General features: G+C 42.6%; 2 protein-coding genes across 2 annotated transcripts; one reads left to right on the top strand and one right to left on the bottom strand.

The window, feature by feature from the left end:
• Positions 1 to 281: 281 nt before the first annotated feature.
• Positions 282 to 14,710, bottom strand: ZNF329 (zinc finger protein 329). The gene is made up of 2 exons (XM_058706598.1): positions 14,640 to 14,710; positions 282 to 2,994 (listed from the first exon to the last, which is right to left on the bottom strand). Exon 2 carries the CDS (start codon positions 2,984 to 2,986, stop codon positions 1,361 to 1,363), a length of 1,626 nt encoding a protein of 541 aa, XP_058562581.1. The 5' UTR covers positions 2,987 to 2,994; positions 14,640 to 14,710; the 3' UTR covers positions 282 to 1,360.
• Positions 4,470 to 5,105, top strand: LOC131498984 (ATP synthase F(0) complex subunit C2, mitochondrial). The gene has a single exon (XM_058706626.1). The coding sequence runs from the start codon at positions 4,534 to 4,536 to the stop codon at positions 4,957 to 4,959; it is 426 nt and encodes a 141-aa protein (XP_058562609.1). The 5' UTR covers positions 4,470 to 4,533; the 3' UTR covers positions 4,960 to 5,105.
• Positions 14,711 to 14,749: the final 39 nt, after the last annotated feature.

Below are 14,749 nucleotides of genomic sequence, written 5' to 3'. Positions count from 1 at the left end.
GCCAGCACTGTATTTCCTCAGGAGGGATGTTCCCAGATCATCCTAGACCTCTCAACAGCCTCCCATTCCCTATTTTCTCAGCCCTGTTCTCTCCTCACCTCCAGGTCTCCAAAAAAGGAAATTATTCTTATGCCTTGGGTCATGGGATGCCCTGACTTGAGAGAAACTTCTTCCTGGATGCCTTTCATCCATACTTATAGCTGCCCTGTGATGCTGAACTAGCCCCTTTTCATTAAAAAAAAAAAAAAAAAAAAAAAAAAAAAGTCCAAAGAAACCCAAAATTTGCCTTTTGGCTTTCTCTTTTTATTCCTTATCAAAATATTATAGCAACAATGTATACTTTACTATAGAAAAAATCAGACATGAATGGAGGCCCCTAAGAAAGCCATGTTTATTTCTCTATGACAAATTTCCAATCTACATCCGTATGTGCACATATCTTTACATGGCTGTAGTAACAGCAAGCCTTCTATTTTATGCTTTTTTTATTGTTGTTGTTGCCTTCCATATTATAAGCATTTTCAACATGGTAACAAAACCTTTATAATCATGGTTCGGCATGACTGCATGGAACAAATTAGTAGTGTACTAGATGAACAATGGGGAATGATAACAGAAATGTAAGAACTCGTTCTATTTTTATTTCCACAACTAAAGCAACGCATCACATTTCTCAGCAGCAACCCTTTCCATCTTAGTACAAGCCTGCTCCAGTATTAAAAGGGAGAATTTCATTGTTCATTCACAAGCAACATCCTCACCTACTTGCCCCTTCTGAAATAAATCCTGAACATCTGACAAGGCTGTAACATAGAAATACATACAAACAGCAAAATCTAACTGCGATTCTGTGGTTGCTGTGGGGTGGAGTGTTGTATGGGGTCTATCACCAGGATGTCTTTGTTGATACAGAGTAGACGGTAAGAGCTCCTGCCTCTAATTACACTTGATCCTAATAAAAGTTTGCTTATGTACGGGGCAGATGTTCCTCATTAAAGTATTCCACAGACTGATTACACACTGAACACATCCATAGGTTCTTTCTTGTTTAAGCACTCTGATGCATCTTCAGAGTACCTTCTTGACATCCACAGATTTCATTCCAGTGTGTGTGCTATTATGTTTGGTACTAGCTGCATCATTCCTGAAGCCTCTTCTACATTTACTACTACCCTGTGTTTTCTCCAGGAGTTCCTCAATGTATAGATTTAATAGTATGGCTAAGGAATGCCTCACATTCATCAGTTCACTGAATAGCTTAAAACATTATTGTCTGACAGGGAAAAGTCACCTCTGAAGACATTCCTCCTTCACACAGCTTCTTGAGAGCCAGTCAGTAGATGAATGTGGCCCACAATCATTATGTTTCCATGGGCTGCTCTCCAGAGTGTTTTCTTTGATGTCGGATGAGGGACGAGCTCCTTCTGAACGTTTTCCCACACTGAGGACACTGGCTGGGACCCTCCCTGCTGTGGAGTCTCTGATGTACCGCCAAGTGAGAGTTCTGCTTGAAGGACTTTCCACATTCAGGACACTGGTATGGGGTCTCCTTTGTGTGAATTCTCTGGTGCTTGGTCAGACAGGAACTGTCTCTGAAAGCTTTACCACACTGATTACACTCATAGGGCTTCTCACCAGTATGAGTCCTCTGGTGCCGGATGAGGCCAGCAATGTTCCTGAAAAGTTTCTGACACTGGTTACAGCCATAGGGCTTCTCACCAGTATGAATCCTCTGGTGCCTGATAAGGTAAGCACTCTCAATGAAAGTTTTCCCACACTCTTTACATTCATAGGGTTTCTCCCCAGAGTGAATTTTTTGATGCACAATGAGGTGAGAGTTTCGGTTGAAGGACTTCCCGCACTCCACACATTCAAAGGGCTTCTCTCCAGTGTGAGTCCTCTCATGCTGGGTAAGGTACGAGCCATCCCGGAAAGCCTTTCCGCATTTGCTACATTCATAGGGCTTCTCCCCAGTGTGGATTCTGAGATGCACGGTGAGGTGGGAGATGTCAGTGAAAGGTTTCCCACACTCATTACATCTATATGGTTTTTCCCCTGTATGAGTTCTTTGATGCAAAATCAGTGATGAATTTCGGTTGAAGGTTTTCCCACATTCTAGACACTCATAAGGTTTTTCCCCAGTGTGAATTCTCTGGTGTTGTGTGAGAGCTGACCCATCACTGAAGGCTTTCCCACATTTATTGCATTTATAGGGCTTCTCTCCTGTATGGATTCTTTGATGCACAATCAGGTTGTAGTTTTTGGAGAATGATTTTCCACATTCAGTACAGGTATAAGGTTTCTCTCCAGTGTGAGTTCGGTGATGCAAAACAAGAGAAGAGTTCCGTTTGAAGCATTTGCCACATTCACTGCATTTATACAGTTTCTCTCCAAGGTGACTCCTCCTGTTTTCATTAAGAGATGAACTCAGGGTAAAGATGTCCCCCAAATCCTTACCTTCATACAGTTTCTTCCCCTTTTTCAGTACTTTTGGTTCACCAAGAGGAGTAAAATGATTGAAAGATTTAACACTTTCAGGGTATTTATAGGGTTTCTCTCTTGTTTGATCTCTTCCAAGTTGAAAAACCTCGCCAGAATGGTCGAAGGCTCTTCCACAAGCATCACTGTCACTAATTCTCTTAGCTACATAATTTTTTGCACAACTGTGTAAAGCTGGGTTGCAATCCAAACTTTTAACATCTGAGTCACGTATATGAAAACCATTTGTAGGAACTCTCTTAGATGGCAGAAGGTCTGAACTTGCACTCAAACGCTCCCCAAGTCCAGAATATTCACAAATTATTTCCTGAGTCCCTGGTTTCTCCTGAGTTAAAGCTGACTGCCTCAAATGTCCCTCCCAGTTCTTACAGTCCCGATTATTACCTAGAATGGAAAGATGGGAACCCTCTCTTGCAAATCCTTCCATTTCCACGTCACAGGATAGTTCTTCCTCAGGAATATTCTGAGGTGTCATTTTCAATCTCATTTCCCAGGCTGAAAAGTAAAGAATGAAAAAGACTTAAGTACATAAAGTTATATCTGAAAGGGAATAAAAAATGATGACAGGCCAGGTATGTGAATCCATATTTTTATTTTGTCATTAATTTTGCCCGGCTTATTTTTTTATTGAAATAAAGATGACACACTATGTTACATTGGTTTCAGATGTACAACACAGTGACTTGACAAGTCTACAGGTTATGCTATGCTCAGTACAAGTGGCTACCATCTGTTACCATATAACACCATTACAATACCATCGACTATATTCCCTGTACTGTACCTTTAATCCCATGACTTGTTCACTCCGTAACTAAAAGCCTATACCTCACACTCCCCTTCACCATTTTGCCCATCCCCACATCCCTCCCTTCTGGCAACCATCAGTCTGATCTCAGTTTGATTCTACTTTTTATATGTTTGTTCATTTGGGTTTTTTTGATTCCCCATATAAATGAAATCATATGGTATGTCTTTCTCTGCTTGACTTATTTCACTTAGCATAATAGCCTCTAGATCCATCCGTGTTGTTGCAAATGGCAAAATCTCACTTTTTTATGACTGAGTAATATTCCATCATATGTACATAGCACAATCTTTATCCATTCATCTATTGATAGACACTTGGGTTGCTTCCATATTTTGGCTATTGTAAATAATGCTGCAATAAACAGGGGGGCATATATCTTTTTGAATTAGTGTTTTATTTTCTTTTTGGGGGTAAATACCCAGGAGTGGAATTACTAGACAATATGGTCTTTTTATTTTTAATTTTTTCGAGGAAGCTCCCCCACTGTTTTCCACAGTGGTTGCACCAATTTACATTCTGCGCTGTGTATTTTTACTTTTTCAAGTTAATATCTGTATAAGGGGAAGGTAAAGTGAGACTTCAGGGATGGAGGCAAGAACAGGTTAAAAGAGCCATACAGCATTTCATCTTCCTAGAGAAGAAGCAGGAAGAAGGGTAATGGAGATAAATACTACCAAAAGAATGAAAGTGAGATGCGGGAGATGAGAGGCCAGGTGTCACTGCTCACTGGAACACCACCTTGGCTACTGTGTGCTTATTCTACCACCCACCACCCATATCAACAATCAGGACACATTTTCAAAGCCCCAACTTCACAATGTGCTTATGACAGTGCTGAATGAGCAGTTTTCATCCCGGCTTTGTGGTCGAGTTCTGCTTTCACTCCATGACCTGGAAGTTCTGAAAGTCCCGGAGCTGTGAATGACCACCCCTCACCGTTATTGTGAGAGCTAGGTCATGTCTGAGTCTAGCTCTGACATGGGAAATGGATGCCATTCTGTAAGTGGCCACCAGTGTCTCCACCATGACTGATTGTCCTCTAACCACCCTCCCAACCCTTTGCATGATATCAAGACAAATGACTCCTCATTTTTTGTAAGCAAAATGAAATAAGATCCTTACCTCGGAAAGAAATATTTTTTTAAATATTCTAAATGGAGGCCCCTCTCTGTCTTCTGTGCACTGGGAGCAGCTCTCCTGCCGCAGCCCCTCATCCCCTGAAAATGTATACCTGTGCAAAGTTCGTCTCCTCCCCCTTCTTGGTCAGGAGCACCTCTCAGCTGTTGAGCCGATCACTGTCTGCAGTGGCACTAAAACCACCAGAGACACTGACAGATGAGAGCCTCAGCAGCTGGGCAGCCCCACGTCCCCTGACCTCACTTATTCCTAGCCGTGGTTTCCAAACCAGCGCTGCTTCAAGGGACATCGACACAGCAGCCAAGTTCATTGGGGCTGGGGCTGCCACAGTTGGGGTGGCTGGTTCTGGGGCTGGAATTGGGACTGTGTTTGGGAGCCTCATCATTGGTTATGCCAGGAACCCCTCTCTGAAGCAGCAGCTCTTCTCCTACGCCATTCTGGGCTTTGCCCTCTCGGAGGCCATGGGGCTATTTTGCCTGATGGTGGCCTTTCTCATCCTCTTCGCCATGTGAAGGAGCCGTCTCCACCTCCCATAGGTCTTTTTCCCATGTCATGTCTGCCCTGTATGTTCCTTTTCCTATACCTCCCCAGGCAGCCTGGGGAAAGTGGTTGGCTCAGGGCTTGACAGAGGGAAGACAAATAAATACTGTATTAATAAGGAAAAAAAAAAAAATAAATAAATAAATATTCTAAATGGAGAAAGATCCCAACGTAATATCAAAGTTTAAATCATGTAGGACACCTTCATGATCAACAAGCAAGAAACCGGGGCACCTGGGTGGCTCAGTCAGTGAAGCATCTAACTCGATTTCTGCTCAGGTCATGATTGTACAGTTCATGAGTCCAAACCCTGTGTTGGGCTCTGTGCCCTGACAGCCTGCTTGGGCTTCTCTCTCTCCCTCTCTCTCTGCCCCTCCTCAGCTCATATTCATTCTCCCTCCCTCTCTCTTTATGGCACCCCCCCCCCCCGGTCATAAATAAACCTAAAAAAAAAAAAAAGGAAAACCATACAGATAAAGATGAACAAATGTGGTATCAACGTTTGAAATTTCCACACCAACAAAAACACAGTAAGAGTCAAAACACAAGTGGCAAATGGAGAAACAATATTATAAAATACAAAAGAGGCAAAGGAATAATGCCCAAGATCTATAAAGAAATCTTACAGAACAGAACAAAAAAGGGGGGAAGGAGATACAAAAAGGCACTTCATGGAGAGAAAATTCAAATATCCTGAACACAAGAGTATCTGCTCATTCTCACCATCACTGAGACAATTATAAATTGCAACTTTAAGAACACAAAATATGTAGGGGTGCCTGAGTGACTCAGTTACACATCTGACTCTTGATTTCGGCTCAGGTCATGATCTCAGGGTTGTGGGACTCAGCAAGGAGACTGTTTAAGAATGTCTCTCTCCTAAAAAAAAAAAAAAAGTCTCTCTCCTTCTCTCTCTGCCCCGTCCTCATTCACATGTTCACTCTCTCTAAAAAAAATTTTAAAAAAATCCCACAAAATATGCACTTTTCATATGAGTAAAAATAAAACAAGCTGTGAGAATAAAAACCATATGCAGCAACCATCCAAATATAAAATGGGCATATTCCACTACCCAGCAATTCCACTTGTAGACATCTCAGACTCAAAAAACATGGAGTCTCAAGCATAAATAGAGAGCAATCTATACCTAAGAAGATAGTCTTAAAGACCAGCAGAAAGAAGAGAGAACACTGGTGAAGGAGTAAAAAGTATCGTGACAGACCACTTAAGAGAAAAATAGAAACCTGAAAGTAATGGAAGCCTACTTCAAAAGTGCTGAGGGAGAGGCAGCTCTTTCCACCCACGGACCCTGTCCCTGTGCTTTCATAAAACCATCTTTTTCTGCTCTGGAAAAAAAAAAAGTGCTGAGGGGGAAAACCTCTCAGATACACTATTAATCAAGAGTGAGGGTGAGAAGGGCATCTGGGTGGCTCAGTCAGTTAAGCGTATGACTTCGGCTCAGGTCACAGTCCATGAGTTTGCACCCCATGTCAGGTTCTGGAGCCTGCTTCTCTCTCTCTGCTCCCCCCCCAACTCATGCTCTTTCTCTTTCTCAAAAATAAACATTTAAAAAAAAAAAAAAGTAAGGGTAAGACAAAGAGAGCTTCAGAAAAACAAAAAAAATTTATCTCCAAGGACATTAGCCAGAAGAATTAGAAAAAGTTGTTTTCTTCACCAAAAAAACTCACAAAAAAACAAAAACAAACAAACAAACAAAACCAAAACAAAACCCAGAAGGAAGAAATGCAAAGAAAAGGAAATGATGAACATGGATTTAAATCAAATCCAGGGGCTCCTGGGTGGCTCATTCAGTTAAGCATCCAACTCTTGATTTTGACTCAGGTCATGAACTCATGGTTCATGGGTTCAAGCCCCAGGTTAGGCTCCAGGCTGACAGCACAGAGCCTGTTTGGGATTCTCCCCCCATACCTCTCTCTCTCTCTCTCTCTCTCTCTCTCTCTCTCTGTCCCTTCCCCGCTCATACTTATGTGCTCTCAAAATAAACTTCAAAAAATATATAAGTCAAATCTAGCAATGACCATATTATATGCACCAGTATCATATAAAATGCAGCAATAACAACTGGATGAAGAGCCATGAGTCAATAATTAGAGCCTAACAGGGGCGCCTGGGTGGCACAGTCGGTTAAGCGTCCGACTTCAGCCAGGTCACGATCTCGCGGTCCGTGAGTTCGAGCCCCGCGTCAGGCTCTGGGCTGCTGGCTCGGAGCCTGGAGCCTGTTTCCGATTCTGTGTCTCCCTCTCTCTCTGCCCCTCCCCCGTTCATGCTCTGTCTCTCTCTGTCCCAAAAATAAATAAAAAACGTTGAATAATTAGAGCCTAACAAATGCTTTCCAGGTGCAAGTGGAACATTTGCTAACACTGACAATACCAGGCCAAAGAACAAGTTCAACCAAAGCCACACCACAGTATGACACGGACCGTAGCCTCTTGACTACAAATGTGGTCATGTTAAAAACGAGTAGCAGAAAGAAAACCAAACATAAGAAAAACAGTAAGTGGAGTGGCTAAGTGGCTCAGTGGGTTAAGCATCCAACTCCTGATTTTGGCTCAGGTCATGATCTCACAGTTCATGAGTTCCAGGACAGCATCAGGCTCTGTGCTGACAGAGCAGAGCCTGCTTGGGATTCTCTGTCTCTCCCACTCTCTCTGCCCCTCCCCCACTCATGTTTTCTTTCTTTCTCTCTCTCTCTCTCAAAATAAGTAAGAAACTTAAAAAAAGAAAGAAAAACAGTAAGTAAAACAAACCTCTATTTTTTTTGGAAAAATGAAAACCTATTTCTCAGTAATTCACAGATTAAAGAGAAATCTCGACAAATTAGGAAACACCTAGCACCAAACTAAACAATGGAACTGGTGTATCTCAAAACATGTGGCAAATGAGGATGCAGCTAACAGTTCCTCAGAAAGTGTTGGCCTTGTGGGGTGCCTGCACAGCTCAGTCGGTTGAGCGTCCCACTCTTGGTTTTGGCTCAGGTCATGGTCTCACAGTTTGTGGGATCAAGCCCTGCATCAGGCTGACAGCACAGAGCCTGCTTGGGATTTTCTCTCTCTCCCTCTCTCAAAATAAACTTAAAAAAAAAAAAAAAGTTGGTGGGGCACCTGGGTGGTTTAGTTGGTTAAGTGTCCAACTTTAGCTCAGGTCATGATCTCACGGTTTGTGAGTTCGAGCCCTATGTTCTTATTTGAAATGCTGCCAGTCTGGGGCGCCTGGGTGGCGCAGTCGGTTAAGCATCCGACTTCAGCCAGGTCACGATCTCGCGGTCCGTGAGTTCGAGCCCCGCGTCAGGCTCTGGGCTGATGGCTCAGAGCCTGGAGCCTGTTTCCGATTCTGTGTCTCCCTCTCTCTCTGCCCCTCCCCCGTTCATGCTATGTCTCTCTCTGTCCCAAAAAAAAAAACAAACAAAAAAACAAAAACGTTGAAATGCTGCCAGTCTGTTATTTGAAAAGCCTGACAAAACAGACACACTTTGGTGAGAGTGATCATAAAAAAAAAAAGTCACACAAGGGGCGCCTGGGTTGCTCAATCGGTTGAGCGTCCGACTTTGACTCAGGTCACGATCTCGTGGTTTGTGGGTTCGAGCTCCGTGTTGGGCTCTGTGCTAACAGCTCAGAGCCTGGAGCCTCCTTCAGATTCTATGTCTCCCTCTCTCTCTGCCCCTCTCCTGCTCGCGCTCTCTCTCTCAAAAATAAATATACATTAAAAAAAAAAAAAAAAAGCACATATAAGCATTATCAGTCATGAGAAGGGGATTTAACTAAGAAACGGTAGAAAGTTACCAAAATGGCAACTTGGATTTATCCTAGGAATGCAAGGGCTAGGATACATTAAAATGTCAATTGATACAATTCCCCATATTTTCAGATAAAAGTAGAAGTCCTGTACACCCTATCTCAATAAATTAAGAAAGTAATTTGTGGAAATCTCACCCAGATTCATGATCAAAATGCTCTCAATTAAAGTGGTAGACCCCTTTGGTGTGCCTGAGTGGCTCAGCTGGTTAAGCGACTGACTCAATCTCAGCTCAGGTCTTGATCTTGGGGTCATGGGTTCAGTCCCTGCATTGGGCTCCACACTGGGCATAAAACCTACTTTAAAAAAAAAAAAAAAAAAAAGTAGACCCCTTTAACCTATATTAATAAATTCTGAAAGTACTTTAAGGAAAACTCCAATTCCTGATGAAAATTCTTAACAATTAAGGATATAAGGAACCAAGGTAAATATCACACCTAATAATAAAACATCAGAATAGTTTACTTTAAAGCCAAGACCAAGACCCTAGAAACCTGCTACATCCACAGGATTCAATAGTGATGTGGAGGAGCTAGCTGCTCAAGAGGGCCATGTCCCAGATGTCACTCCTGGTCATTATGAGTTATTCACCTACAGGAACAGGCCTCCTGAGGCTGCCTTGCCACCATACTGCATGTTTCCCATACTAGACCCTCTGAGTACACTGGGGCCTGGGTGGCCTTGGATGTCCTGTGAAGACAAGATGGAAAGCACCTTCCTAGAGGTCTGTAGGGGAAGGATGAATGTGTGTATTTAAAAGAACTAAGTCAGACATATACACCATGATACCACTTGGGGAAATTTTTTAGACATACAAAAATTCTGGAAGTAAAAATATTAAAATGCCCTGGCAAGATACCTACCAAAGCTGTGATCATGACTGTTCTGGGAATATGGAAAATAGGCCTTAAGGAGTAAAGGGAACATCCATTTAATCTATAATAGATGCTTCCTTTATTGAAATAAGAGTTATTCACCCTTAAGAAAGTGAAATGACAACCCACCAAATGGGAAAGAATACTTACAAAGCATACATCTAATAAATGATTTGTATACAGAAGATATTAAAGTCTTACAACTCAAAACCAAAACAATCCAAATTTTAAAAATAGGCAAAAGATAGGGGCACCTGGGTGGCTCAGCTGGTTAAGCGTCGAACTTCAATTCTGGTCATAATCTCATGATTCACGAGTTCAAACCCTGTGTCAGGCTTTGGACTGACAGCTGAGAGCCTGCTTTGGAATCTCTCTCTCTCTCTCTCTCTCTCTCTCTCTCTGCCCCTCACTCTCCCTCTCTTTCTCAAAAATAAATATTTAATTTTTAAAAACAGGCAAAGGATCTGAATAGACATTTCTCCAAAGAAGACATCCAGACGGCCAACAAGCACATGAAAAGATGATCGACATCATTGTCATTAGGGAAATTCTAATCAAAACCACAGTGAGATGCCACTTCATACTCACAAGTGTTGCCAATATAAAAAACGGACAATAACATGTGTTGTGAGGATGTGGAGAAACTGGAACCCAGTTTCCAGTTGGTGGGAATTAAAATGGTGCAGCTGCTTAGGATAACAGTCTGACAGCTTCTGAAAAAGTTAAACAGAGAGTTATGTTACCCAGAAACCTACTCCTACCTATCTACTCAAGACAAATGCAAACATATATCGAAACATAACTTGTATGTGAATTGCAAGTTCATAGCAGCTCTATTCATAATAAACAAAAAGTTGAAACTCAAATAAAATGTCCATCAACTGAAGAATGGCTAAACAAAATATGGAAACTCACACAATGGAACATTCTTCAGCCATAAGAAGGAATGCGGTACTGATAAATGAATGCTTCAACAACATAAACCTTAAAAACAGTATCCTCAGTGAAAGAACTCAGACACAAAAGACTATACATTGTATGATCATATTTATATGAAATGTCCAAAACAGGTAATTCTATATAGACAGAAAGTCAATTAGTGGTTGCTAGGTGCTAGGAGAAAGAGCATGGGGTTTCTTGTTGGCCTGATGAAAACATTTGGAATTACATAGCAGTGATGGTTGCTCAGCTTTGTAAACATACTGAAAGCCACTGAATTGTGCACTTTGGACGAATTTATGTATGGGAATTATATCTCAATAAACCTGTAATAAGTCAATGTATGCTTAATAAATTTGATAATTATTAAGTTATTAATAAAGTGTCCAAATTTTGATCTTGGCACAGGTCGCGATCTCCCAAGTCATGAGGTCAAGCCCTGCATCAGGCTCTGCACTGACAGTACGGAGCCTACTTGGGATTCTCTCTCTCTCCCTTTCTCTCTGCTCCTCCCTCCCTCTCTGTTTCTCTCCCAAAATAAATAAATAAACTTTAAAAAAAATAACACAGAATAGGTTAAGATATTTGCAAATCATATATATGATAGGGCACAGATATCTGGAATAAATAAATAACCCTTTCAACCCAATAATTAAAAGATGAATAACCCACTTAATAAATGGGCAAAGGATCTGAACTGATAGTTCTCCAAAGATATACAAATGGACAAATAAGCACAATGAAAAAGATGCTCAACATCATTAACTATCAGGGAAATGCATATCAATACCACAGTGAGAATCCACTTCATGCCCAGTAGAATGGATATAATCAGTCCCACTCCTAATGCAGTTATCCAAGAAAATAAAAAAATACATCCACCCCCACAAAAGTATACATGAATGTTTACAGAAGTGTTATTCCTAATATCCAAAAAGTGGAAGCAACTCAAATGTTCATCTACTAATGAACGGAAACAAATGAGGTGTATCCATACAATGGGATATTACTTATACATAAAAATGAACTAGGTACTGATAGATGCTGCTACAAGGATGAACCTTGAAAACATTATGCGAAGTCAAAGAAGCCCCCCCAAAAAGGACTATATATTGTATGGCCATTTATGAACAGTTTAGAATAGGCAAATGCATAGAGACAAAAAGATTAATGATTGCCTAGGGATCAAAGGGATAAAAGAGATGAGGAGTGGCTGCTAATTGGCACAGGTTTTCTTTTCCTTTTTCTTTGGGGGGGGGGGGCAGAGGTTTTCTATTGGGGGATAATAAAAATATTTTAACTTGATAGTGGTGATGGATGCACAATATAGTGAATATACTAAGAAACACTAAATTGTATACCTTAAAGGGTTAATTGTATATACCAATAAAGCTGTGATTTATATCTCAATTAAGCTGTCTTTAGAATTTTTAATTTCATATTTATTTTTGAGAGAGAGACAGAGCGTGAGCAGGGGATGGGTAGAGAAAGGGAGACACAGAATCTGAAGCAGGCTCCAGGCTCTGAGCTGTCAGCGCAGTCTGACCAGAGCTCTCGATCATGACCTGAGGCGAAATCGGAAGCTTAACTGACTGAGCCACCCAGGCGCTACTCAATAAAGCTGTCCTAAAAAAAAAAAAAAAAAAAAAAAAAAAAAGGTGATGAGTCTGCTGGGGTCAGAACCACTTGTCTAGATCCCATTGGAATGCTTCTGATACCTTAAGATTTCACAAGAGAAGTAACAGTTTTATATGGATGTGCCAAGCTTGTATAGAAATCTATTCCAAGGCACTGACGTCTGAAGGGCTTTATCCCCAGTCTCTACAACCCTGCAAAGGGTTCCACCTAGGCTTGATGCCTGGATGTCTGACATCAAATTGTGGCAGACCTCAGCTGTCCAACCCCATCCACATGGTTCCCCCCAATCTCTTTGGACCACCCATGATAATGTTTACTTTACTTGTTTAAGTGATGTATTCTTTAACAAAAATAGTTTCCCACCAACTTCAACTCTATCCTAATGCCAACTGTGACAAAGTGTGACTCCATTTTGATGATGACTGCTAGCATTTTTCAAGCCTCCCCTGTCCCCCCCTACTGCCCCACATGTAGGTAAGCTAACTAGAAAGCCTGTGTACTTTCTCCTTGGTGTTAGCAGGGTGCTCACACCATGCAAGCCCCAACAAAAGCTAGGCCACCCTCATCCCAATTCCACTCTCTAATCACAGTTAAAGCCCAGCCAGTCTCCTTTTCCTGCTCTCAAGCTATTTTTGGATTACCTGGGGAAATCTGCCCTACTCTCCCAAGAAAGTCTTATTATGTGAGTAATAAACCTTTTACTCTCTTGGGAGAGGTATGTGTGTGTGTGTGTGTGTGTGTGTGTGTGTGTGTGTAAAATATAAAAACAGTATGTGTGTGCACATGTTTGAGGCAGGGAGAAAAGAAAAGCTAATGTGACAAAGTATTAATAACTTGAGAATCTGGATAGTTTTACAAGTCTTAATTGAACTATCCCTGCCACTTCTCTGTGTGAAACTTTTAAAAATAAAAAAATTGGGTGTGAAGAGAGAAACAAGCAATAGAATGGAGGAAAGTTCTGCTGGGGGTGGCAGGGGGAGAAAGAAAGAAAACAAAGGCTTGGTATTCAACACATATTTTTACAAGCTCAAGTCCCTAACAACCAACTTTTTTTTTTTTTAATAAAGATTTTTTTTTTAATTTTTTTTTTTTAACGTTTATTTATTTTTGAGACAGAGAGAGACAGAGCATGAACAGGGGAGGGGCAGAGAGAGAGGGAGACACAGAATCTGAAACGGGCTCCGGGCTCTGAGCTGTCAGCACAAAGCCCGATGCGGGGCTCGAACTCACAGACCGTGAGATCATGACCTGAGCCGAAGTCAGCCGCTTAACCGACTGAGCCACCCAGGCGCCCCCCAACTTTTTTTTTAATTGGCAAAGGATAACAGACCTTTCTGTGGTCATGGTAATTCTGATAAAAGTTTGGGTATATTTGTCAAAACTATGCAGTGGTACAATGAAGATCTATGCATTTCACCATCTCACTGTAAGTCAATTTTGCCTCAAAAACTTAAAAAAGCAGTAATGTAGTGTTTGAGAGGAAAACATTGAGGGGGAAACACTGTACTATCTGCAACTTACTTTGAATGCGCCCCAAAAAGATTAATGAATGGCTGAAAGGATGGACAGAGGAAAATATACGGATACAGCAAATATACATCAGATGTTAACGGGTCGGTATAAGGTCGCAAAAGTATTTCAACTTCTCTGTATGTACAAAAACTTTTGGGGGGTTAGAGGGATAAAAAAAAAAAAAAAAGAACTACTGGGGGTTAGAGGAGTTAAAAAAAAAAATGAACCACGAAACCAAGGAAGAGGAAAGTGAAACGGCCCCTAAACAGGTGGAACAACGCGGCCCTGAGAGTGGCAAGATCTGACTTGCAGGTAGGAGGTAGGTGGAGGGGAAAAAAAAAAAAAAAAACAGGTACGTGGTGACACCTGCGGGACTCCGTGAGAAATGGCACAGTCTACCGGCGCAAGGCGGCCACTTTGGCCTGAGACCCACCGACGCGGATCTACCTACTATCCGGCAGATGAGCGGTCGACTAGGGGTTCGCCCCAGCGGCCGGGCCAGGACACCCTGCAGGCCGGGGCAAACGTTCCCTGGGGAAGGACCAGCCGGATACGAGCGCAGATACCCTGAGCAACGCGAAGGAAAGAGTTGAGACGTCTTCACCCGCCCGGGGCGTCCACCCCCACCGGGGAACGTCCACACCAGCGGCGGATTTGCGTCTTTAGTCGCTAAGGCAGCCATGCCCCGGGCCGACCCGCGCCCCTACGAGCCGGACGCACCCGCTCCACCCGTGAAAACCTCCCGCGGACGCACCGGACACACCACACCGACATCCGGCTGACCCCTCCCCGCCTCCACATACCCCCCGCCCCCCACATCACTGTCCGGAGGGAAAGTGAGGAACCGAGAAGCCGAGGGGCGCGGCGGCACTCACCTCCCGCAGGCGGGCGGCCGGGCCCGAGGCGGCGGCCATGTTTGGGGCGGGTGCGCGTGCGCGCGCCAAGACCCGGATGTGTGCGTCCCAGGAGGCTCCGCGGCCCCGCC

The sequence above is a fragment of the Neofelis nebulosa genome, chromosome 17 (genome assembly GCF_028018385.1).
Source record: "Neofelis nebulosa isolate mNeoNeb1 chromosome 17, mNeoNeb1.pri, whole genome shotgun sequence".
Taxonomy (NCBI): Eukaryota; Metazoa; Chordata; class Mammalia; order Carnivora; family Felidae; genus Neofelis; species Neofelis nebulosa.
This window is presented reverse-complemented; position numbering and strand designations above follow the sequence as displayed.